At 26.3% G+C, this 25,850-nt stretch overlaps 1 protein-coding gene across 1 annotated transcript; it reads right to left on the bottom strand.

Annotated features, from left to right (window-relative positions):
- Positions 1 to 700: 700 nt before the first annotated feature.
- Positions 701 to 24,766, bottom strand: LOC145849954 (nucleolar pre-ribosomal-associated protein 1-like). Its single transcript, XM_082955082.1, has 36 exons — positions 24,635 to 24,766; positions 24,033 to 24,128; positions 23,489 to 23,584; positions 21,818 to 21,914; positions 20,679 to 20,783; positions 20,336 to 20,538; positions 18,172 to 18,308; positions 17,705 to 17,869; positions 17,399 to 17,612; positions 16,939 to 17,109; positions 15,792 to 15,911; positions 15,070 to 15,228; positions 14,751 to 14,858; positions 14,227 to 14,399; positions 13,408 to 13,562; positions 13,013 to 13,136; positions 12,849 to 12,945; positions 10,867 to 11,577; positions 10,409 to 10,491; positions 10,055 to 10,325; positions 9,472 to 9,715; positions 9,109 to 9,316; positions 6,308 to 6,490; positions 5,921 to 6,095; positions 5,624 to 5,782; positions 5,279 to 5,417; positions 4,605 to 4,697; positions 4,170 to 4,409; positions 3,945 to 4,093; positions 3,579 to 3,735; positions 3,127 to 3,242; positions 2,407 to 2,903; positions 1,630 to 1,769; positions 1,483 to 1,560; positions 1,359 to 1,415; positions 701 to 1,081 (listed from the first exon to the last, which is right to left on the bottom strand). Exons 3-36 carry the CDS (start codon positions 23,531 to 23,533, stop codon positions 1,017 to 1,019), a joined length of 5,838 nt encoding a protein of 1,945 aa, XP_082811208.1. The 5' UTR covers positions 23,534 to 23,584; positions 24,033 to 24,128; positions 24,635 to 24,766; the 3' UTR covers positions 701 to 1,016.
- Between the last annotated feature and the right edge of the window lie 1,084 nt (positions 24,767 to 25,850).

The following is a 25,850-nucleotide window of genomic DNA, read 5'->3' as shown; positions in this document are numbered from 1 at the left end:
ATCTTGCACAAAAGAAGAATTGTGTATTTTGTAATGATCACTCTAAATAGTAGTCTTAATATTATCTATAAAACGCATTAGTGTTTGTAAAACGACTAATTTTTTTGTAATTTTACTTCTTAATATCTTATATTATAACTTTCTTCAATTGCTCGGCCCGCAATTTTTTTTTGTTATCTTTCGCCAGCCGACTAGCAAAATTTCCCACCTCTAAAAAACGTAACATTAAGTTAAATGTTTCCTATATTGTAACAAAATACTAAACAAACTTTAATTTTAGTCATCAAGAAACAGAAAAAGAAAAGAAAGGTTCCAATTTTCAACAACACAAGTTTTAGAAGTTTATTATTTTAAAAACTATGAAATCAAATAAAGTAAAATTTTTAATATTATGTACTTATCATGAACGAAGTTTAGTTTTTTCATATCAATTTTGAGTTGTTTTAGATACATCGTCAATAAAGTTTAATACCAGAGTAGTCTTTTTACTATAAACTTCTTTTAGAAAAAAAAAACTTTAAGAAATAAAAAATTCAGTGGTAATAAGAGAATTATCAGTAAACTACAAGTTTCGTATTTTAATCATAAAGAAAGTTAAACTTTGTTTTAAAAATTCGTTTTAATTTAAAGACTGTTTGAAAGCAAAATATTTAACTAAAACGAACTTGCTTTAAATTTTTATTTTATTTTACGTTCTACGATTTATTTATTCGATACTTAAAAATGTTTATATTCTAAAAGCACCAAAGCAAATGGGTTTACTAAAACTTTTTATTAAACTTACAACAAAACTGTCTATTTAATTTAAATGGGGTATATCTAGTAAAACTAACCTTTAACATAACAATTATCTAACGTTTATTTAGATTAGTAAATTGAGCCTAACATAAATGTTCTAAATATTAATGGTGAATCACCTAAAAGACAAAAATATCAATTAAAAATTGTTTAAAATCATTTAAAAAAGTTATTAATTCACTAAATTGTCTAAAGCAGTGCATAAAAATAAAAAAATATCAAATAAGTGTAACTAAAACTTCTTGAACTTTTTCTACAAGCAGTTTTTCTGATACTTCGTGCCCTATAAATTGTTTAAAATAGTAAAGTTAATTTCACTTAAAAACTATTATTCTACTTACATCAGCATACTAAAAGTTTTAAACTTAACTGAATTTTATATGAACCTAGTATATGACTAAAAATATATTAATAAACTTATAAAGTAAAAATAGTTCAAAATATGTTTTAATTCGGCATAAACTGCAAAACTAATCTTTTAAAAACAGTAACTAAGATGAATTTGGTTTTAATATTTAGAGTAACTTAAAAAAAAAGTTTAAAGAATATAAACTATGTACCTTCTTGAGCTAATACAGTGGAGCTTTTGAACATATCTTTGTAAATTTTTATGCAACCTGAAAAATAAATAAACTAAAACTACTATTATCTTAAAACAAATATAATATTATAGAACAATCTCACTTATTTTTGTTGTTGTATGTTTTTCAAGCAGTAGACAATTGAAGATTCTAAACAGACCTTTTACAACTTCTTTATTTTCTGTCAAAATAAAATATATGTTATAACAACTGCTTTAGACTAAATAATAAACAAATTATTCTTACTCACCAAAGATATTTACTTGATCATTCAAGGTGTTTAACCATTTCAAAAGCAACAAGTAATCATTGCTATTTAAAGTGCTCTGCTTCAAATATGTAGAAATGGCCATTCGCACAATAGATAACACCTTTTCTTGTTTGTCAAACCTGTTTCACAGATGATTATATAAGTAATACTTATAAGTTCCAAGGATAAAAGTCGATGGAGTACTGTAAGGGTGTAAAGGTATTTCTTAAAGTACATTCTTGATGTGACAAATGTACTTTTATATGATAGCTGTTTGTACTTAATGGGAACTATGATAAAGATACTTTTGAGGGCCGCTTCACTATTCTTAACTAATAAAAAAAAAATTAATTTGCCTCAACAAAAACTATAACTGTATAATTATGACCCTTCCACCAAAGTTTACTCACAACTAAGCTTTTATTACATTTGTAAATTTTTTAATGAAGTATATAAAAAGTCGTTTGTAAACGGCAAATAATATTATTTTGAATTAGTATCAGGCCGTATTTTGCTCTCCTCTATTATAGTATATAGTTACATTTATAAATTTTTTTATTAATAACTTATAAAAGTCTTGAAATAACTTACTTATTAAAAAGACTAAACTAACAACTAACAAAAAAAAAGGAATGAAAAAAGTTTTTTATTGGTTTAAAAATTTCTACAACTTTTATCAGAAAACGCACAATTAAACTACATCAAAATTTCTACTAATTGTATGAAAAGGGAGCGAAAGACTAAATTACCAAACTCACACAATTAAAACAAACTAACTTTGTAGGAGTCCAAAACCTAACAGCTTGCACAAGTTTGAACTGCAAACCGTCACCAGCATTTGATCTTTTCACAAAACTTTCTATCAAATCAACTTGCCGCGTGCAAACGTTCACGAAATCTCCCTTCTCCTCCCCGTTCACCTGCAGCACGCTCAGCACGACGTCGGCCACGCTCACCAGCCAATCACCGCCCCCCGATGGCTCGCAGCAGCCAACCAGATCGAAGCAAACGTCGAGGACGAGCGTACGCACGCGCTGCGAGACCAGGGTGTCCGTGGAAAAGGTCATGGTGCGCCACATGGTGGTGATCAAATAAACCAACGTCGTCGTCACGTCTCTCCGCTGGGTGGAGACGCGAGTCAGGTCACCGTAGTTGTCGTGGATGAGGGTGGAGTCGCGCTGCTGGTGGGCGACGTCGCGCAGCCACGGCAACCAGGCCAGTTTGTCGCACATCTCGTGACAGGCACCACTGATCCGGACCGCGCGCGCCATCACCTGGATGAAAAAAAAATACTAAGCATGAGACAAAAAAAAACATGACATAAACTTAGATAAAGATACTCAAACTTAACTGAACTTTAAACTAAAAATTTAACTAAATATTCTTAAAAAGCTGAAGTTAGATTTTTTAAAACCTGACGTCTAGTATTTTAAATTAACATAAAACAATTTAACTGTAAGAGCAAAGAATCTACATTTAGTAAAAACAGAACATTACCTCAAGTATTTGTTTTCTTGAAACATTGTCGCTGACCGGACTCTGATAAAAACACATGAGAGTTGTGATGACTTGCCTCTTTTCTATCAAGTGAAAATCGTCCATGTCACGGAGACCTTTGTGATTGAAAATAAGATAAATAATAATATCTATGTTGGTATTAGTAGAGCAATTCAAACGGAAATAGTTGTTAAAAACAAAGATTATTTCAAGGTCAAAAAAATCTTAGTTATAGAAACCCTAACATATTCTTGTAAAATTATTTCACATTATACTTAAGAATAAAACTTTTTAAAATAATACTTATCATTTACTGCAAAAATAATCATCAACTACAACAAAGTAACACAAAGCTATAATCTAAAATACCTCACTGTGCTTATAACAATATAAAGCTTAAGTATAAACTTCAAAACTTTGATAGTCTGTTATAAAAAAATACAAGGTCGAACCTTTTTCCAAGAGATTTAACATCCACGATCTTTCAACTTTGAACTTCTCGCTGGAGCTAAAAAACGTGAATAAAAACTCAGGGACGTTTTGTGTGTCGAATTCCGGCTTGGTGTTGAGAAACTTGCTCAGCAAGTTGTACATGTGAGAATACTCTTTCTGTTTGATTGAAAATATTGTTTAACGGAGGTTTTAAAAACGTCAAATATTTCTGAACACTATTAATACTTTTAAATTATTCTTTTTAGTATTTTGTTATACCATAATCATATTATGATAAGTAAATAAATTTTACGAAGCATACAAAAAAAATAAAAAACAAGTAATACAACTTTACCAAATATTTAAAATATAATAAAAATGCTTACCTCTGCTACCAGCTGTGTCAAATATACTAAGAAATATGTAATTATAGATGACAACTTTTGTATCGAGTTAGTAAGGCTGTCAGTTTTCTTTTGTTGAAAAACGAAATCCATAACATTTTTCAAATACACCTTTTCGTCAAAAGAAGAACCTAAAAATTTAACATACCAATTAAAAAAAAAACTCAACTACAAAACATTTAAGAACTTTGATAAAAATTGACAAACTGGAACAGTGGTAGTAATACAAATGTAGGCAGTTGAAGGCGGTGCAGCGTATTTTTGGACAGTGACTGGAGAGACAAGCGAACATGAAGGACAGCAGGCCGGTCCTCACGACTCGGGAGCAATCCACGAAGTTTCCCTCCTTCATCACCATGGAAACGACTGTCAGGAGGAAGGAGGGATCGTACAGGTCCGAACCGTCTCTTCCTCCTAAGTCCACACTTTCCAGCGTCGTTCCCTTTTCTGTTTAGTTGTTTTTAGTTATACTTAGGGATTTAACTCTCAAATCTATAAAACTTTAAACCTTCTTTTTTTTTAAACGAGATATAAGTAAAAAAAGCTGGATGTTTACACGTTAAATACGGTTAATTTTGTTTTTTCAAAAGTTAATAGTCAGATTAAGAGTAGATTAGCCTATAAATAAATGGTTATGTTCACCTTTTTTACTGTAAATAACCATTCTTCGTCTTACAGGAAAATATGCGATTGTATTTTGCATGATGTTTCTTTTATCCTCTCGATCCAATAAAGCTATATAGTACACAAAAACGTTTTACTATAGTAAGTACTGATAACATAATTTTATAGTTATTTAGGTAAAAACAGAAAACTTATCATAAAACATAGTTTTCAAACTACACGTTTTAGGGTCTATTTTTAGTTTAAAATTAAGTTTAAGGTAAAAAAACTGTTAAATAGTATAGCAACATTGAAAACATACTTTAAAGCTACTTTAAATGTGTTTTTCTAATTAAAAATAATTGTTGATGATGACTTTGGGATTAATTTGTACTTTGAGATTGAAATTTAAAATGAATAAAACCTACTAAGAACTTTTTTTGTTTTAAACATTACTAAAGTATTCAGAAAATGTACTAAATTTAACAGAAATATATAAAACAATAAGGTAAGTAAATAAGGTTCAAGCTCTTTCGTAAACTAAATAAGATAAATGTAAAAACTATTTTTACTTACTTTTAAAAAAGATGTCGCTGATGCTTTATTTAATAAGCTTAAAATATAAATTTTTATGCGATAGATAATAACTGCTATTTCTATATAAATAGTATGTATAAAAATAAGAAAATAAAAAGAATAAAAATATAAAAAACCTGCTAGTTTCTCAATCCCGGGGGCGTTGAGTGTTTTTTCTTGCGTACTTTTTTTCTCGCTTTTTGCTTCGCTCCCCCATAAGAACGGCTCAAGTTTATCTATATCGACATTATCTTTGCTGGCATACATGAGAATTATCTGTAATATTTTATTAAATTATTTTTAGACTTAATTAAAAACTATCTGTTCTAAAAAAATTAAAACTTTCTTATCTGACAGTAATCTTATACGAAACTTCGCTTGGAGTGTTTAATAGTACATAAAACACTAGAAAAGTATAGCACAAAAACAGACCTTAAACTTTTTCAAACCGTATATAAATTAACTTTCCATTACAACATCACCTTATAAACAAGTTGATCAACATGTGAGAGGGTGGCTTCGTACGCTTGAAGCAGCTGTTTGAAGTCGGATGTTTTGAAAACTTCGTCTTTTTTGCGTCGGTTGCAATAAGACAGCAAGTGAAACTTGAACTCAAAGAAAGACAACTTTACATCTTCCATCTAAAAAAGATGATTCAAGTTAATTAATGTCCGTAAGAAGACATAAATGCTTCATTACTTACAATATCATTACAAATCTAATTAAACAATATAACGGATAAATAGAATATGCAACTTCAATCAAAACAAAAAACTAACATCTGAATCTTTTTGCAATACCATTGGAAGATAATCATTGTGATTTTTTATTTCATCAAAAATTTTCTCAGGTTGTGGTTCAACAAGTGACGCAGATTTCTTTTTACTTTTTAAATACAGAAACACAGTAAGCTCGTCTAAAATGTCAAGCACACTTTCGTTCTTTAATCCATTTCTGTACGTTTTTCAAAATTTAGTTAAAATGACTAAATGTTATTTTGATGAAAATAAAACAACTTCTAATAACGTACTAAATAATTCAAGGCAGTCAAACAAGTATGCTGAAATATCTAACTTAAATTTGTTTCAGTTCGTTCTAAACAAATATTACAACTGCTTAAATTAAAAAAAAATTCAGAAACTAAAAATTAATTACATTAAACTAACTTTATTCCAATTTCAACTAAACTGGCCCAATGTGGTGAAATTGAATTGTGAACAATTTTACTCCATTCATCAGGTATAAACATATTGACACTTTGACAAACAAACTCCGCTGTACTTTCATTGTTTTCCAAGGATTTGATAAAAATGCAAGCTAGATCCATCACTTGTGGTAGAAATTTACTCCTGAATTAATAAAAAAAGATAAAAATGGACAACAAAGTTAATAGGCTAACAACTAATTTTCCTATACTTTTGTGCATTTTATATGAAACAAAAGCTAATAAATCCAGAAGGTGTAAAAAATAGCACACACTCTAAAAATTTACAAAGACAGCCGATAGTAATTTATAACAGCCGATAGTAAAACATCTAGTCAGTATAGTTTATTATAGGAAATAGTATATCCAATATCTATGGAAATTATGCTAATAGCCACCAATAGCTGGTTAAACCAGGGAGAAAAGTAAAATAGGATATAAAAGGATGTAGTAAATTATTTAGAAGCAATAAAAAACTACAATATTATAAACATGCATTCATTTTCTTTAATTTAGGATTCTTGCATTTACATTTTATAAAAAACTTTTATATGTTAAAATTAAGCAGAAAAAACTAAGAATAATACATAGGAAGCGATTGAATTTAAGTAACGGTAGGTAACATAAAACAGTGCAACGAAATACAACAACAACTTTTTGTCCAGTAACTCCGTATACTCATGTTTTTTACCACTGATTAAATCTTAGTTTTTTAAACTAAAAAAAATGCTAGAAGGATATCTACAATCGATCCGTCTGAAGCTTTAATGAAGCTAGTTCACGTTTTAGAAAGTTGAAACTTTTAACGATATTATGTTTCATTACAGTATTTATTTTAGACTTTGTAAGAATTTCTTAACTTCGGCGTATACTAGAGTATACATTTTATCTAACATATACTTATGTTTTACTTACTATAATAAAGAAATGTTTTTAGCAATAAAAAATAGCCTTATTTGTAGTATTTTGATTTCATAGTTTTTTTTTTTGTAGCTTTTAAAACACTGAATAAATATTTTATTTAAAAAAATACTTCAAAAAAACCATTAAAGTTCTGAAGTATGAATTTAAAATATATCTATATATATATATATAAAATAAGGTTATTATTCAAACTTGAACACCTTCTACTGAGCCCACTTGAAGGGCTTTTAAATAATTTATTGAATTGTACGATTTTAAAAATACTGGAACACATGTTTCATAAAGACAAAAAAGATTGTCTTTGTTTACCAAAGTGCTTTTTATCTTAAATTTGAACTGGCTGAAGATTAAAGGAAATCTTTTTTGTCTCTATGAAACATATTTTAAAACCGTACATTTCAGTAAACTATAAATATACATATATATATATATATAAAATAAGGTTAATGTTTAAACGTAAACACTTTCAACTGAGCCCACTTGAAGGGCTTTTAAATAATTTATTCAAAATTAGTTAGAAGGTAGATCGATTTTTGTACTGAATATTTGTAATGTACAATATTACGTCATACTGTTTTTTGCATAACTTTTGTATCTTTGTTTAGTACAGTGCTTTGTATTTTGAATTTAACTGGCTGATGATCAAAGCTTTATGAAAAATTAAAGCTTTGTGAAACATATGTTCCAGAATTTTTTTAAAATCGCCATTTGAATAAATTATATATATATATATATATATACTTTGAATTATATTAAATTATAACAAATTTTGAAGCATTTTATAGTCAATTAACTGTTGTTTTCGTTAATTTTAGTTGTTTAATTAGTTAGAAGGTAGATCGATTTTTGTACTGAATATTTGTAATGTACAATATTACGTCATACTGTTTTTTGTTTTTTTGCATAACTTTTGTATATTTGTTTAGTACAGTGCTTTGTATTTTGAATTTAACTGGCTGATGATCAAAGCTTTATGAAAAATTAAAGCTTTGTGAAACATATGTTCCAGAATTTTTAAAATCGCCATTTGAATAAATTATTTAAAAGCCCTTCAAGTGGGCTCAGTTGAAAGTGTTTACGTTTAAACATTAAGCTTATTTTATATATATATATATATATATATATATATATATATATATATATATATATATATATATGTAGAATTAAGTTATTTTACTTGATAAATCAAATTTTTCACACTGAGCCCACCTTAAGGGCTTTATTAATCTATAGTAACTTTAAGTTTTACATCTTGAAATAAACCTTTATATATATATATATATGTGTGTGTACCACAGATGTTATTGTATTAAAACTGTATTCCGACTAACGGCGTTTCACTGCTCTCAAATAAATTTAAGAACAGGTCTACGGAGTCTATAAAATATTAACAAACATTAGAAAAAAAGCAGAAAAAGCATGTATAATTATGTATAGTGTTTTTGTAAGTAGTAACTATAAACGGAATTTTAAAAATAAACGGAAGTAAACTTTTTCTGCTTTTTTTCTAATGTGTGTTAATATTTTATAGATTCCGTAGATCTGTTCTTAAATTTATTTGAGAGCAGTGAAACACCGTTAGTCGGAATAAAGTTTTAACACAATAACATCTGTGGTATATATTCCGATAAGCTTAGCTTATCAGGATCTCCAGGATTTAACGGCTTTTAACGTTACACCTTATATATATATATATGTATATACAGTAAACAGATTAAAATAAAATACACAAATAACGCTTGATATACTTGAAATACAATTTAAGAAACCTAAATGTTATAATACTAAATCCATAGAAAGCTATAATAAGTGTTAAAATGTGCATTAATTTTAACTTACAGAAATAATGATTTAGGTTCCTGACTAAGTTTTGATATTACAATATGGCAGAGTTCAAAAATTGTCGTTAAAGTTGCAACACAATTGACATCTGCAGATTCATTTGTACATATTTTTTTGACTTCGGTCAACTCGTTAATTAAAATTTCCTGCAGTTCTTCAAAATATTTGCTGTCAGTTTTCGCGTTTTCTATCATCCAATCGATAACTAGAAATGAACTAATTTTATAAACATTTTAAATAATTAAACAAAGAAAACTTTTTTTTAGTTTTTACTAGTATCATATACTGATCATATAAATACCGTACAAATTATCTCTCCTATGAAACAAAAATTGTTGTTATATTTTTTTACAAACTAACATTTTCTTGTGTCACTAGAATCCATTTTAGCTTTTAAAACAATTTCCACCGCAGAACTCAAAAAAATTCTTATTAAATCAATTTTATATTGCTCATCTTCTACAGACAACCAATGTATACAATTCGAAAGCACTCGAATCAATTGATTATGTTTTTCATTTATTGTTGGAGCAGATTGTATTATTGGCTTGATGAAAATATTGTTGAATGATTTCCAAGACTCAAAGTTTTTGCTAATCAGAACCTTTGAGAAAAATATATTGTGATAAAGTTAGAATTATACTTAAAACGTGATAATTTAATTTCTTCAATGCTCGTGTTTACATTTAATATTTTTGATGGTAAGCACTGCTTTGGAAATTAATAAAACTAAGATCTTTAAAAAAAAATTGTGATAATTTTTTTTACATCAAGACTTATTGCCATAAATTTTGCACACGTAGCTATTCAAAAATAAAGCTTTAAAAAGTACAGGCTTTTAGCATTAATAAATTATTATAATGTAGACAAATATATATAACAAGTTTTAGTTTATGAAAATATCTAAAAATTTAATTTGATGTCACATTATTTAAAAAACTACCTCAAACCAAGGTAACATCGAACTTTCGTCTATGCAAGCATCACTAGAAACGATTGTAGAAACATCGAGATCACCAGCGGTCACAGCACAAGCAGGGGACAGGTGGAAACGATCGTTGATGGTGATAAACTTGCCCACTATTGCGCCAAGCTCTTCTTTCAACTCATCGTTCAAGCATTTGTACACCGAAAGAAGTTTCAAAATTTTGTCCTTGTCGGCTTTTATTGCGCAGTTTTCACAGTTTGCCTTTGACATCGCTGCATTACAGCTTCTAAAGTGCATATTACGAATTGTGTGTAATTTTGGTTTTGAACGTAAAAAACGTGATAAAGTGAAATACGTTATTAAACTTACCTAGATAAGAACTTCAGGTAAAATTTTGTGTTATTTGAATCAGCTCTTTTTAATGATAAACTTTCAATGCAAACGTCCATCACCTAATAGTTTTAAATTAATTAAATTTTGTTTATATCAAATTTATTAATAAATGTTCACAGTAGTAAAAATTTATAGATTCTCAATTTATATATTTACAAACATATTTACAAACATTTTAATTTGAAATAAAGAATAACTTTATTCGTTAGATAATGAAAAACAGTTTTTTAGATAGGTATCATTCATTTATCAAAATAATTAAAAAGTAACTTACTTTAATTACATTTTATTACTTAAAAGTTAATTTTTAAATATTTTAATAAACTTAGTTTATAACCAAATTGCACATTTAAAATATCACTCTTTAATAAAATCGTTTTAAGTGTTTTACATCTTTAGTAAAACTATTAACTGCAAATACAATAATTATTTACTTGAGATACTTCTTCAAGAGTCATCGATTCTTCTAGCTTTCCGTAGAGGTCAAGCAAGGAGTCCATTTTAGACTTGTTGAATTTCCATGTACAAAGCTTTTCTATCAATGACACAACACACTTGTGCATCAAATGGTAACAGTTTGACTCCACAATCAGTTCACAAATACTAATATCAACTCGAGACTGAATAGTTGCTTGATTTTCATTCATTGATGTAGTGGGAGAAAGAAAGCAAGGCTGAATTAAAAATGCTACGGACGTTACTGAGCTCTGATAGAACTTTTCATCTCCGTTTTTAATTGAGCTTAACAAAGTTTTGACCAAAGAAAAGCATCGCTCAATTTCAGTTTTAACATATAAACTTTTGTTGTCATCTATTACTACACTACACAGCTTTTTGATCATTTGAACAAGCTGTAAAGTAAACTTATAAGCAATATGCGCATCAACTTTACTTATTGGAGCATCTTCATTAACCGCAACTTCAAATTTGTTGTCGTTGTATTTCACCTGGACTTGTTTGGACTTGATACTGTCAATATCAATTGGAAAATCTAAGGTGTTAGTTGTTTCAGATGTAAAATGTACCAAACGTGAAAACAAGTGGTGGAAAGAGTCTTCTGGTAAGTGTGTCGCATTCATGTGGACAGCATCTTTCATTTTTGTTACAGCTTCGTGCACATTTTCATATTGTGATTTACATTCCATCTACAAGAATATGTCAAACAACTTATTCATTTAAAGAAAACAACTAACTTAGTAGTATAAAATAAGCAGATCAAAAAAACAATAACATTTAAAACAACCCTTGTAATTATAGAATAAACTTTATTAAAAACTAGTGATTACAAACTAGTGATTACAAACTAGTGATTACAAACTAGTGATTACAAACTAGTGATTACAAACTAGTGATCATGTTAAATAGGGTATGAATATTGAAAGGATATTGTAAAGCTACTTTAAATGTGTTTTATAGTAAATGAAGTTATAAATAATACAAAATAAAAAGTGTACATTGTACATTGTATATAACAGGCTTTTTATATCTTATAAAAATTTTATCCTTTTTCATGTAAAAGATTGCAGGTTTTCCAGGTTTTTTTTCATATTTTTGTACTTATTTTGTCAAATATCAGGTTATTTCAGGCTTTTGACAACCCTGTATATAGGGTTTTACTTATAAAATGCTAATCTTTACAAGTCATTCCTGAATATCTAGAAAAGTATTTAATAGTCTGCATTTTTTATTAAACTTTACTAAGTCATTATTTAATAGACCATCAAAATAATTTTAGGTAATAACTTAATTTAAACTTTATGCATTGATTATTAGGAAACATATGTGAAATTGTAACCTTTAAAGGTAGTATGAAAAAAAATTGTAATTTTTTTTATTTTTGTGATTCAGTATAACATGGCATGTTTAGGATTTTTCGTCTTTTTGAAATTAAACTAAACAGTAATAATTTGTTTGTATTTTACTTGTACTCTGTCAATTGAGCAATTTTTTATAGTCAACACAAATAATCATTTATTTGTCTTTTTAAGTATTTAAATTCATTAATAATAAACATATGCTATTTCTTTAAATGTAAAAATGTTGTTTGTTTAGCAAACTTTAAACATTTCTGGTACAAAAGCTAATATTTTTTAGGAAACTTTTTAGTTATTTCAGCAAGCTATGTTGCTTACCTGTTATTTTACTTTTAATTAGTGATCTACCGGATCCACAAAATTAGGATCCGGCCGGATACTATATCATCTTTTAAATTTGGGTTCGGCCGGAATGGGGTCTTATTTTATTTAGGATCCCGCTACTTTGGTTAAAAAAAGCCATTTTCAGCCAGATCCGAACCAGGATAGTGAATCCGGTACACATTAGTTTTAAAATATTTTTATTTTGTGATGGAAATAATTAACTAAATAAAATATATATACTTCTAGGTTTACTTAAGACTACTAATTTTATTATTTACCTGATCAAATATAAAATCAACAGTCTTAAAAAATCTTTCCTCGTCACTTTTATTAACCCGTAGAAGAAACAAGTCGTAAAGCAATTCACTCATAAACCTGCAAAGAAAAAAAATATTTATAACCTTATTTTAAAAAATGTTAACTTAAATTAGCATGTACTAACTTATCGACCGATACACTGACTTTTTGGTTTTCTTTAATCATTTCAAACAAAGCTAAGGTCAAGTATGATAATGGTAATTTGTAATTTGCTGGCGATTCTACATTTCCCTTGGGTTTTTGAGCAGCTAAAAATATAATAACAGAAGTAGTTTTTTAGTAAAAAGTTGCGAAATAACAAATCAAATTTACAGTTAAAAAACTAAAAAACAGGCTTTTTAAGATTTTTTGAAAACTTAAAACAGTTAGTGAGATAAATATTAAATATCAAATATTTAGTTTCATTAGATGAAATCTAAACACAATATTTTTTTTGACTTACAAAAATTTAAACTTTAAAAATTTTTTTTTTAATTTTTAAATATCAAGCATTAAATTAAGATTATAATAAACATTAACCTTTAACACTACCAAGATCAACTTTAGCAATTTCAAATTTTACATCCGGAACTTTTTTCCACCAATCTTCTGCGTAAACTAAACATTTATCAGATTCAGTTACACTTTTGCCTGCATCTAAACTTCCTTCAAGTTGGTGCAATTTTTCATCCAGTCTGATTTTAAGGTAATTGTAAAATAAAAACACTAAAATATGTAAATATAAGAAACTCTTATCTTTTTTATTAACGAAAAAATAATTTATACAATGTGTTTAATAATAAGATTTACATTACAGTATGTTTTAAAACAAAAAAATGGTTAGTAACAAAAGGCTTACGTTTAATCTAACTTTTTGTGAACAAATTCTTAAATTGTATTTACCATGTTATTACATATACACTAAAGTTAACTACTCAAATAATTTACTGATAAATCTTATAACTTACATATAACTTAATGAGAAGATTTAAATTTTTTTGTAAAGAATGCTGTTCTTTTTAACAGATCAAACCTTACAAAAAAATTAAGGGTCATAAAAAAATTTAAGGATTGATTTATGATAAATGCTAGAGTAATATTATATGTAAACCTAAAACTTCACACTTTTTGGTGTTCATCAACTTGTATAATTCTCATGTATAATTAAGTTTTTAAAATTTAGTAGGTTAAAAAAAACATGTTGCTTAATTTACTTTTAAAAAACTGTATTGTATTTACTTAGCAGTAAAAAGTTATTAAATATTTGTTTTAGTTTAAAAAAAAAACATTATTATTTGTATAGGTATTTATGAAAATTCCATAAATGTTTTTTTTACATCTATTAACTTGAGCACAAACTTTTTGTAACTCTTGGCAGCAAAGGAGGCGCAGCTTTCAAACAATCTCAGCAGGTCGTTTTCAATTTGCAAGTTTCCGCTTGAAATGCGACTGATTGCTTCTATCCAGACGCTCATCTCACTGACTACTGCGTCTTCTTCACTCTCCTCAACCATGTCGTTGCATATTGCCACCTTGAAAAACACATTGCATTGTATAATAATTAAGTATGCTGCCTATTTTACAACTTGATATTTTTTATTGGGTCTGATCAGTATAACAGGACTTTGTAGTTATATATTAGTTTACCGTTAATGAAGTAAAATGCATTAACCGTTGAATAAGCATAAAATATCAAACTTGTGCAATTACTTTTTTTCGATTTAGTTGGTATTAATTTGGACTTATACTCTTAAGTTATAGTCAAATTAAAGTATAGTTGAAAACGTTTTATGCCTAATTAAAGTAAAAAAATGTTAAAATGAAATAACAAGCTAATATATATTTATTTTTACTTAAGTTTTAATAAAGCAAATATAACTTACTTTCACAGCAAGTTTACTGATATTTTCGTAAATTTCCGGTTCACAAGAGTTTATTGAGTGAAGTAAAATTCTGATAAGATGAAAAAAAGATGTACTTTCTTTCTTTTCCTGTTATAAATAAACAATTTTTTTTGTGTTTAGTATATTTTGAATGAAATTTGTAAAAACCTATAGTGCGGATTATATCAATTTTTGAATTTTTTAAGAGAAAATTAAGAAGAAAGTAAGCTTTAGAAAAACAACAATTATCATCTTAACCTTAATTTAGCTTACTTTAAGACATTAAATAAAAGTACTTTTTTAAGTTACAAAAAACTACCTTTTTAAACCACGAGTATTTATGCATGGAAAAAGATATAATTTCAACGGTTCTGTTGATTATATGAGACAGGTCCGTAAATTTTGCTGATGAATTTGAAATTCTAGAAAACAACTTCGTAAAGTCATACAAGCACAACTCAAAAGCATTTGGTAGCACCTGGAGAAAAAATTATAATACACACATATCTTTAAAACTTAATTGTATCAAACCAAAAAAATAGTTGAACTAATTCTTTTTTTGTTGCTGATAATATCAAAAATCTACATAAATTAAAATTTGTTTATTATAAAAATTTTATACGTACAAAAAGAAGTAGTTATAATATGTGTGTTGAGAAAAATGTATGTTTCATTGTACTTAAAGCATTTGAGTTTTCAAGTTTTGTGTTTTTTAATATTGCAAAACATAAAAAAAAAATCGATGTCCAAAAGTATAATCTATAACTAAAATTTACAACTAAGTTTAAAAAATACTGATATACATATTATTTAAGTACAAACTTAAACACTTAAATTTGGATTGGTGGAGGTCAACCAAAACTTTTCTTATTAAAAATACAACATAAAACATTTGCCTCAAAAAAAGTTACATGATAAATACAAATATTAAATTTAAATAAATAATAAATATAAATAAAATATGTAAATAATAGTTTTTATCCTTTCTTTATTTTAGTTCATATTTTTATAACATAAATGTTAAACATATTTTTAACAAACCTTTTGGTAAAGATGGAAAATGTTTAGCATTAATTTTGAATGACCAAGAAACTGTTCAAAATTTTCGTTTTTATGTTTGAGATTCCAGATTTGAACTAAAAAGTTAAGCGCAGGAAATATCTGAAAAAGTTTTATACTTTAATAAGTTTAATATTAATTTAGTGTACACTTTTAAACTATCTAAATATATACTTAACGAATTTTGCATTATATTAAAGTTTTAAATTTATCACATGAAAATATTTTTTAAACTTAATTTGTTTCTTGCTGCAAGACAGGTATTTATCTAAAAATTCAACTCTGCAAATTAAAACATAAAAATATTATTTTCCTGCTTAAAATTGTCTCCTCCTACAATGTTTGAGCAATCTTTTTAAAAGTTAACCAGTCTAGTCTTTTAAAATTTTATAAAATTTGTCATATGGAGTTATAAATCTTTATTTTTCTTGGTTTCAAAAATAAACAAAAATAGACTTTTTTCGTTTTTGGTCTTTTTTTGAATCCTGTTTCAATGGATTTTTATAAAGATTGCAAAGACACTTCCTACAAGTTACTAACTCTTAAAATAAAACTAAGATATAGTAAAAAATTTAGTTTCTCAGAAAACTAATAATAAGCAAGTTAGGGTTTAAAATTTCGTATTATCACCAATTTTATTATGTTATTACAAAAATGACTTCATCTTCAAATATACTTAAACTATTTTATGTTCTACAGGGTTGCCACTCATTTTTTTTTTAATTTCCAGGTTTTTTAAAGTACACAATTTTGGGTCTATTTTTATTTTAAAGTTAAGTTTAAGGTAAGAAACTGTTTTAACAGTATAAAAACATTGAAAACGTACTGTAAAACTACTTTAAATATGTTTTTTAACAGAAAAAAATTTTGATGATGACAAAAAGTTTATATCTATCTGATAGATTTTTTTTGTTCTAATCGAAATTTTACTATTGAACTGATAAAGTTGTTAAAATTCCAGGTTTTTAGAGATTTTTATTTAAAATTTCAGGTTTTTCCAGGTTTTTTTTTTGCCTAAATTGTCAAATTCCAGGTTTTTCCAGGTAAAGTGCAACCCTGATTCTATAAAAACTTGCTCATAGTTCATACTCTGAAATATAATAGGCAAAAATATTCAAAAAAGCTCTACCTCTGCAGTTTCACGGCGAACAGCGGCGATAATTTCCTTTCTCTCCTTCCTTTGAACCTCATCCCTTTCCCAGTAACTGGATTCGTTGATAAATTCAAAAAACAAGTTCACTCGATTTAAAGTGCTTTCCAAATACTTCAGTGCAACATTCACCATCTCGTCGTTGCTTGACTGTATCAATTAATTAAAATTTTCGTAAATATCGAATGATTCTTTTTTTTTTTCAATTCTCAAATTTTCTAAAGCACATGTTTATGGCGCTTTCGAGAGTTTAACTCTTATTATCCATAAAATTAAACAAACTAAAAGTTTTTTTTATCTGGTACCAGAGGAAAAAATAACAAAACAATCTTGACTGCGTCTCGGACAAATTTAAGAGTTATATTTTTATATTTAAGATTAAGAAAAAAAAACAACACTTGTTTTAAAACGCTTCGTCAAAGTTCTAACAAAACCAAACCTTCAAAGGTTTTTTTATCAATTCTTCCTTGATTTTCGGAACAATCAGGCTCTCCACGCACGACTTAACAATATCTGATACGGGGATTTTGTTTTTCGAAGACTCCAAGAACCCGGCCGTCTGGGTGTATTTTCTGCATATGTGCGCGATGACTGCGGGCGGGCTGCGCTGTTCGTTGAAAATTTTTTCAACCAACTTCATATCTTCCAGCCATCTGTTAGTGTTTAACAACTTTTTTGATAAATTGTTTTTTGAAAGTAAATATCAAATTTTCAATTTAGCAACTTAAAACAAAATTCAACTAACGTTTTAGGGTCGTCAGGATCTAATTTCAATGAAGACGACTTGAAAAAAGTTTTCATGAGATCAGGGCAGCTTTTCAGAACATTGACGACAAATTTTGACTTAAACTGGCAAGTAGCAACGTTTGTGAGCTCCATCATGAGATTGTGCAAAACGTGGTTTGTCTGTCTAAAATTTGAAATAAACTTTAAAACCTTTACAGAAAAGAAAACACCTTTACAGTGTCAGTTAAACTTTTTGTCCTAAAGTCTTAAATAAATTAATAACTTGACATCAAACTAGATTAAATACATAAATGTTTAAGTAGTTTTATAGTGTATATTAAAGATTATAATTTTTTTACAGTGAGGGTATTAAATCATTGATGGTATATATCATTAAAAATTTTATAATAAAAAATAGAAGAAAAAATATTATAAATATAGGTTATTAAATGCTAGTGCATTCTATCTATGTTTAAAAACACAAACTTGTCGGTCGTGCTAAAATTTGTGTTAAAGTAACAGATTCCATGATTAACGGAAGTGCAACACTCGTGCAGAAATTTGTATGCACATGATTTCACTTGCAATTTCACCCAGTCTTCATATGTTTGCTTATTTTCATCCTTAATTTAAATAAGTTAATATTTTTCGTTAAAAACATTTTTTTACCACAATTGCTATTTTTTATTCAGTTGTATTTTTAAAGAAACAAATTTGCTGTTTTATAAAGTACTTAATTAAATATAGACAGTCAATTGATCTACTATTGAACTAAATTTATCTCAATAAAATAAGTTGGAAAATTCAATTTATTTCGTTGAGATCTACGGTGAAGACAGTTAAACTACGTAAAAATAAACATACAAAAATGAGTTTAATAATGTTTATTTTTATTAAGTTTCAAATAAAAACAAATATTTATCACAAAAACAAAACGATTTTAAGTTCAAACTTATATAAGTAGTATTTAATGTACAAAAACTCAATAAACAAAAAAAATTATAAAATGTTATAACTAATTTAATAACTTCAATTATATCAAATATGATTTTAACTTAAATATACAGGTATATAAACCTAAATAAAAAAATATTTTATTCTTTTTTAAAAACGAAGAAAAAAAGGTTTTTTATGCAGTAGAGATATATAGAAAAATTATAATAAGAAACTTTCTAAAACAAACTATTTTATTTACAATTTTAACTCTTGTAACTTTTACAGCTTTTTTGTTCACTCTTTTTTTAATTTTTAATCAGAAATTTTCGTTAGTTAAATAAGTTTATTTATTAGGAAATTCAATTTTTTAGTTTTTTTCATATAAAAATATATTAGTCATTACTAAAACATCATACTTGAATGTTGAAAAATTTAATTAATTTTGGACTAGAAATTAAATGTGTTGCTTCCTCGAAAAATGATAAGCTTTAACTACATAAAAACATATAAAATATTTTTTAAATTAGCACAACATATTTTGGTACAACTTTTTGAATAAATATTTTTTTCTTATAATGATTGCTGAAATGGTAGTTAAAAATTTCAAATTATTTGCATAGTAGATAGCTGAAAACAAAATATGTGTATATTAACTTGTATACACTATATAAATACATATACAATATATAAGTAATTTTTACTATAAATATATTAAAAATAATAAGAATTATTGAGAACAGCTTTGAAAACTATTTAAATATAACTATTTTTACTATTTTAACTAATATAACTAACTTAGAACAATTTTTTACAGGGTTGCCAAATTTTTTTGGCAAACTTTCTCCAGGTTTTTTAAACTTCTTCTAAGTTTTTTAAAATACAGGTTTTACTTTAAGAGTCTATTTTAGTTTAAAGTTAAGTTTAAGGTAAAAACTGCGTTAAAAGGTTTAATAACATTGAAATTATATCGTTAAATTCTTTAGATGTGTTTTTTAATTAAAATATCTTGATAACGACAAAAATAATTGTTCAATATGAAAGATTTTTTGTGTCACATCAATATTTTACTACTTAAAATGTATAAGTTGTTTAAAATTCCAAGTTTTTCCAATTTTTTATAGCCTAAATTGTCAAATTCGAGGTTTTTCCACGAATCTAGATTTTTTAGCAACCCTGTTTTTATCAAATTATAAAATATTTTGATACATATTACTGGGCACAGATGCACACTTTAATACAAAATTGTTTTTTTTTCAAACCGATTACTTTGAAAGTGATTAAATACTCTTGGAGCATAAAATATTTTATAAATTATACTTTAAAAGTACATAATAACAGTTCAATTTATTTTTAATTCTAAAGTATGAAAAACATAAAGAAATCAAGTAGCAATTAACACAATAGTTTGTTTTTATAATAAAAAAGTATACAAAATTTGTTATGTCTATCTAACATCCATAACATTTACTCACTCTTTTCAATTAAGAAGTAATAATTATAATGAAGTAAAATACAGGAATATTAGTAATTGAAACAATGTAATTAATTGATAGTTCTCTTTTTTTTTTTGATTCATTACAAATAAAAGTGTAACTACAATTTTAATTTTGCACAAAATGTGAAATGCCTTAAATAAGACAGACCTTATATATTTAGAAAACTACACTTTTTAGTACAAGATTGTATAACATACTCCAAAACAAAACAAACTTACAAAAGATTCGTCTGTCTGCAAGTCGGGTATGGCGTCCCAGTTAAACAAATCGGTGACTCTCCGCAGCAGTTTGGTGGTGAAAAAGTTGCACTTGAGCTTTTTGTTGCTGCAGTTGAGCACAAACTTGAGCATGACTTCGATGAACATTATCACCACCTCCGCATCATCGGTGACTAACTTCTTAAATACCGAATCAACAAACCCTGTTAACAAATTAGTGATATTTTACTTGAAATAGGCTGTTAGTAAAGATAGAATTCATTATGTATTACAACCTGTTTACAGTTAATTATAAAAAATAATGTTAAAACACATGCATATAACTTAATTTAATTATACTTACCTTTAGCTTGAATGACACGTTCAATAGTCTTGTTATCATAGGTTTTAAAAAACGAAATAACAAATCTAATATAGCAGAGGCGCAAATCTGCAGGTGTTCGATTTTCTGTAAAAAACATTATTGTTTATATAGAATTAGATACCTAAAAAGTTACTTGTTTACACAAATGTTTACAAAGACAATTGTGTTGTATACTAATATATAACAAGTAGAATAAGATTTATTTAAGGGCATAGGGGGGATGGGTAAAACAATTTTTTCACAATTTGTTTTAATTTTATAAAGTTTTTCTAAAGATTCTAAAAATTCAAGAAATTTTTTGAAAAATAGCTGGTCAAAGTCGGAGGCAAGAAATCACTAAAAATGTATTATCTACGTTTTTTGAGATAACTACCTCAAATTTTCAGGAAATGTTCCTTGCGATATTTAGAAAATTCTGTCAGAACAAAAGTTAGAAAAAAAAACAAATTTATAACAAAAAGCAAAAAAAAATGTTTTTTTTTTGTTAATTTTTTATATAAAATTACCTTTTTTTTTTAAATTCTTTCCAACAGAATTTTCTAAATATATCAAGGAACACTTCCTCAAATTTTGAGGTATTTTTCTCAAAAAACGTTGGAAAAGATAAAAATTTTTTAGTGAAATAGTCTATTTTTGCCGATTTAGTTTGTGCCTCCCGTAAGGAACCTATTGTTGCCTCCGAATTTGACCGGCTATATCTTAAATATTATTTTAAATTTTTTTTATTTGAAAAAAGTATCTTGTATCTTAGTAAAAACTTTATAAAATAAGATCAAATTGTGAAAAAAGTGTTTACCCCCTATGCCCTTAAATAAATCAGCTTTCATTCGACCTGCTTGAAAGGGCTTCTAAACAACTATTTTTTAAATGCAATATGTTTCATTCATTTTTTTGCCGCAACCATCAGCTATGCTATTTCAATTAAAAACTAACAATCTACTGTACAAAAATTGAAAATTACACAACAACTAAAAACATTATGACATAACTTTGAATTTTTAAGGATGTACTTACGCAATGAATCTAACTTCGCTTCAAACTAAGACCAAAATCTTATTAATCTCTAACAAGTGAATATAAATTCAAAGTTTATTAAACTATACCTGATTTTTTATTACCTGTTTTAATAATTGGTTTTTTCCATTCAGAAATCGCTTTTAATATGGGTCCATCTAATGTTAGACTGGTAGAAATTTCATGTGCGCATGCACCACCCTAAATTTATTATGTATAGATTAAAACCTTGTGTAAAATACAAATATTTTATTTAACCGTAAATTTACATCAATTTATTGTACAGTTAAAATAAACATTGGATATCATTATCTAAAAAATTAATCCTAGTTTTAAAACATTTCAAAAAAATTTGTCCACTTGTTTTGATTTCATTTTGTTGATGAATTCAGGTCTTTTAAGAACATAATTCTTTATAAAACTGTTATTTTGCAATTTTGTACACTACTAGAAAGAAAAAAATTATATATATCAGATAGTACAAACTCCTTCAATTTACATTATACAATAAACTATGTTAGATGGGAACGGGTCTAAATTGCACAAAGATAAAATTCCACGAGGTTACTAAATTGCACGGCTGCACAAAATTGCAGGAAGCCAAATTTGCACTAGGGCACAATGGAACAAAATTGCACGAAGACAATTTTGCACCAAGTTTTGAACGAGAGTAAAAAAATACAGAAAAAATAAAAAAATAAACAGAATAAAAGTTACTGACCGAGGGTAAAGGTTAGGGGTAACAGTGATAGTAAAAATAAAAATAAGTAATTAATAAAAATTACTATAAAAAAATCAATTTAAAAAAAAGCTACCGACCGAGGGTAAGGGTTAGGGGTAACAGTGATAGTAAAAAAAATGATAAAATTAATAAAAAAAAAAAAATTAAACCGTGCAAAAATGTCTTTGTGCAAAAGTATTTTTGTGCAATTTTGTGCACACGTGCAATTTTGTCCTCTCGTGCAATTTTGTACGCTCGCGCAATTTAGACAGCTACCCATGTTAGATAGTAATAAGTAAAGATTAAACTGAGAGAACTTTAAGAAGATTAGTCAAAAACTATAGATCTATAACGATTTTTTTAAAACTTAACTACTGCATAAGTTTTTCAAAAAATATTAATTTTTATGATGTCTCATGGTATTCCAAATTCTACTCAAACTTTTATCTATTTTTTTTACTAGTTTTGAATATAATTATCTATAAAGATTTTTTTAGTAATGAAACCATTCCTTCAAATAAGAAATATATGGTATAGTTTGAATTATGAGATAAGTTGTACATTATAACTTTTTTTTTATTTCGCGCTTCAACCACACAACGTATTTTAAACACAATGATTGTTTAAAAGATTTCTAACCCATTATAGTTAGTTTGGGATATGAAAACCTATAACCATAAAAGATATTTCGTATTTCAAAACCTAAACTTAGAAAAAAATAAATTAAAGTAATATTATTAAAATAGTAAAAAAAGATTTTTGAGCATTATACACAAGATAACAAACTAACTACCTACAAAGATTTTTACTAAAATTTGTTAAATTTTTTTGTAGCCAATTGGTATACTATAGATTACAACAGCTTAATGTTTCGGTTTGTAAACATTATTTAAGATTTTTTTTTAATAAAACATCTAAACTTAGTACTGATTAATTACATAAATTGTTAAATAAGTAGTATGATTTTATATCGACTTTTTTTTCAAATGTTATAATATATCAAATAGTTATCGTTTAAAGTTTACAGTATACTATAAATAAATAAAAAATATACCTGAAATACCATGCTGGTTAACATTTTCAAGCAAGTTGCTACCATTCTTGAACTGTTTCTCAATCTTAAACACCCTTCAACTGCCGTTAAATGATTCTACAAAGAAAAAAAAAGTAAATTTTGAAAAGAGAATACTTTGTAAACTTTGTCAAAACCTCAAACTTAAAATTTTATACTTTGAAGAATGAAATTCTAATAACTAAACTGTTACTAAAGAAATCCAATTACATTAACCAGCTTAAATTTTAAAACATACACGTTTGAGTCTCATTGATGGTTTAAGCCAAGAACTAAAATAGAATTACTTAACTTTCATTGTTATAGTTCTAGAAAAAATGATCTTAATTTTTTTTATCAACTTTTAGCAAATAAAACATTTCTCAAAATGTCATTGATTTTATACAAATAACTTTAATGATGAAAACTTAAAAACAAACTCTAGGATATGCAATCAACACAAGTAATTATTTTAAAAGATAAAAACCACAACTTTTAGATAAAATTTTATTTAATAACAGTAAAAGTTTACATATAATAAACTAACTTGAACTATTTTTATAGACAAATCTTGTCCGATAGAAACTTCTTTGTTATAAGTGCGGTACAAAATTTCTATAACGACTTCGAAAACTGCAATTGTCTGTAATACATAATTAAAACATGTTATAATAATTATCATTACTAGTTTTTTAAGTTTTTAAGTACAAAATAATTGCGTATTTTAAAATAAAATAAAAATTTATTTTAAAATTACAAAAAAAAATATTACTTATTTTCAGGGTTGCCACTGATTTATGGCAAATTTTCTTTAAGTATTCAAAAAAAATTTCTAAGTTTATAGAAGCACTTGTTTTTGGGTTTAATTGAAAGTTAAGTTTGTGGTAAAAAATTGTGTTAAATAGTATAACAATATTGAAATATATTTTTAAACTACTTTAAATCAGTTTTTACTAAAAAAATTTGAGGATGACAAAAAATGTTAACTATATGATAGATTTTTTGCATGTTATCAAAACTTCACTACTTAACATGTAATTTTTTTTTTCAGGATTCCAGGTTTTGTGGCAACCCTGTATTTTACATATCTTTTTTTAGATGCATAATAATTGTTGTATATATAATTTGAAGTAATGAAAAAAACTTGACCTTGACTCTATTTTGCTTATTTCTTTCTAAACACTTGATAAGATGATCACAATCTGGAAACCTTGATATATACTCATTCACAATGTCTAACTCTTTGAGATTGAGATCATCTTTAACTTTTAATTTCTTAAATTTGTTTGCTTGTTCACAAAACTTTTTTAGAGCTTTTCTTTCACTTTCTTCCTTTTTCAAATTATTTAGAAATGCATCAACAGTATACACTTGAAAAAGCGAATTTTTTTCACATGCTTTTCTTTTCTTATAGTTTTTAGTCTCTACAGCATCATAAGACACTGTTTTTTCATCCATTAGAGTCATACTTATTATTTTTAAAAATCTAAAGCAAATTGTTTAAGCTAGGAAACAACGCATGTTTGACTAAAATAACAAAAAGTTAGTCTAGTTTATCAGAAAAAACAACATATGAATAATATTATATCAAACTCACATTTTGCTTTACTAAAAACATCAATGAAAGATAACACAAAACTATCAATACTTTACAGAATAAAATATTTTTTATGCAATGAAAACAAAAACACTTTCTGTAAATGGACAACAATAGACTCCAGATAGATATAAAACTAGAGTTTTTAATAAAATCTTAACATATCTTAATAATAGTCATATAGTCAATAATAAAGAAGTGATATACTATGAGAACACTAGTAAATTTTTAATTATTTTTTTAAACTATCAAGATAAGCTTTGATTAACTTTTCATACCATTTAGATACAAAAATATTTGTACATTATGTTTAGAACAAAGTTTTTGTTTTCTTGTTGTAAACTAAACTTTGGTAGGTATTTTCTAAACCAATAGTGTAAACTTATTAAAAATTTACAGCAAACTTAACAACTGTTAGACTTAAAATCTTTAACTGAAAACCGTTTTAAATATTGTGTTCCATATTTTACAGGCAAACTAGTTATACTACTTACATATTCAAACTTTTTAAAAATTTTATAAACAAATTTTCAAGCAAAAAATAAAAAGTCTTGATAGATGTGGTTTTGATTTTTTTTCTTTATTACTATTAAAAAAAATTACCAATTTTTATTAAGTAGAATAAATGTTACAAAAACAAAACTACAAATTTAGCATTTATTAAAAACAATGTTTGTAACATTTGCTAAAATGAAACCAGCTAGGTACCTTTTTTTTATTAAACTATTAAGCTAAATTTTCTTAGTTTTCAAGTTGGTTTGTCAAAAC

This window comes from Thalia democratica, chromosome 2 (assembly GCF_965202585.1).
Source record: "Thalia democratica chromosome 2, ktThaDemo2.hap1.1, whole genome shotgun sequence".
Taxonomy (NCBI): Eukaryota; Metazoa; Chordata; class Thaliacea; order Salpida; family Salpidae; genus Thalia; species Thalia democratica.
The sequence above is the reverse complement of the archived record's forward strand: the minus strand, read 5'-3'. Positions and strand labels throughout refer to the sequence as shown.

Excerpts from the sequence above, each read along its gene's own strand:
- LOC145849954 (XM_082955082.1), bottom strand. The coding sequence starts at position 23,533 with ATGGTAGCAACTTGCTTGAAAATGTTAACCAGCATGGTATTTCAG. Across the intron at positions 17,613-17,704 it reads GATCCTGACGACCCTAAAAC|ATGGCTGGAAGATATGAAGT; the intron begins GTTAGTTGAATT and ends AAACACTAACAG. Across the intron at positions 1,561-1,629 it reads TGATCAAGTAAATATCTTTG|AAAATAAAGAAGTTGTAAAA; the intron begins GTGAGTAAGAAT and ends TTATTTTGACAG.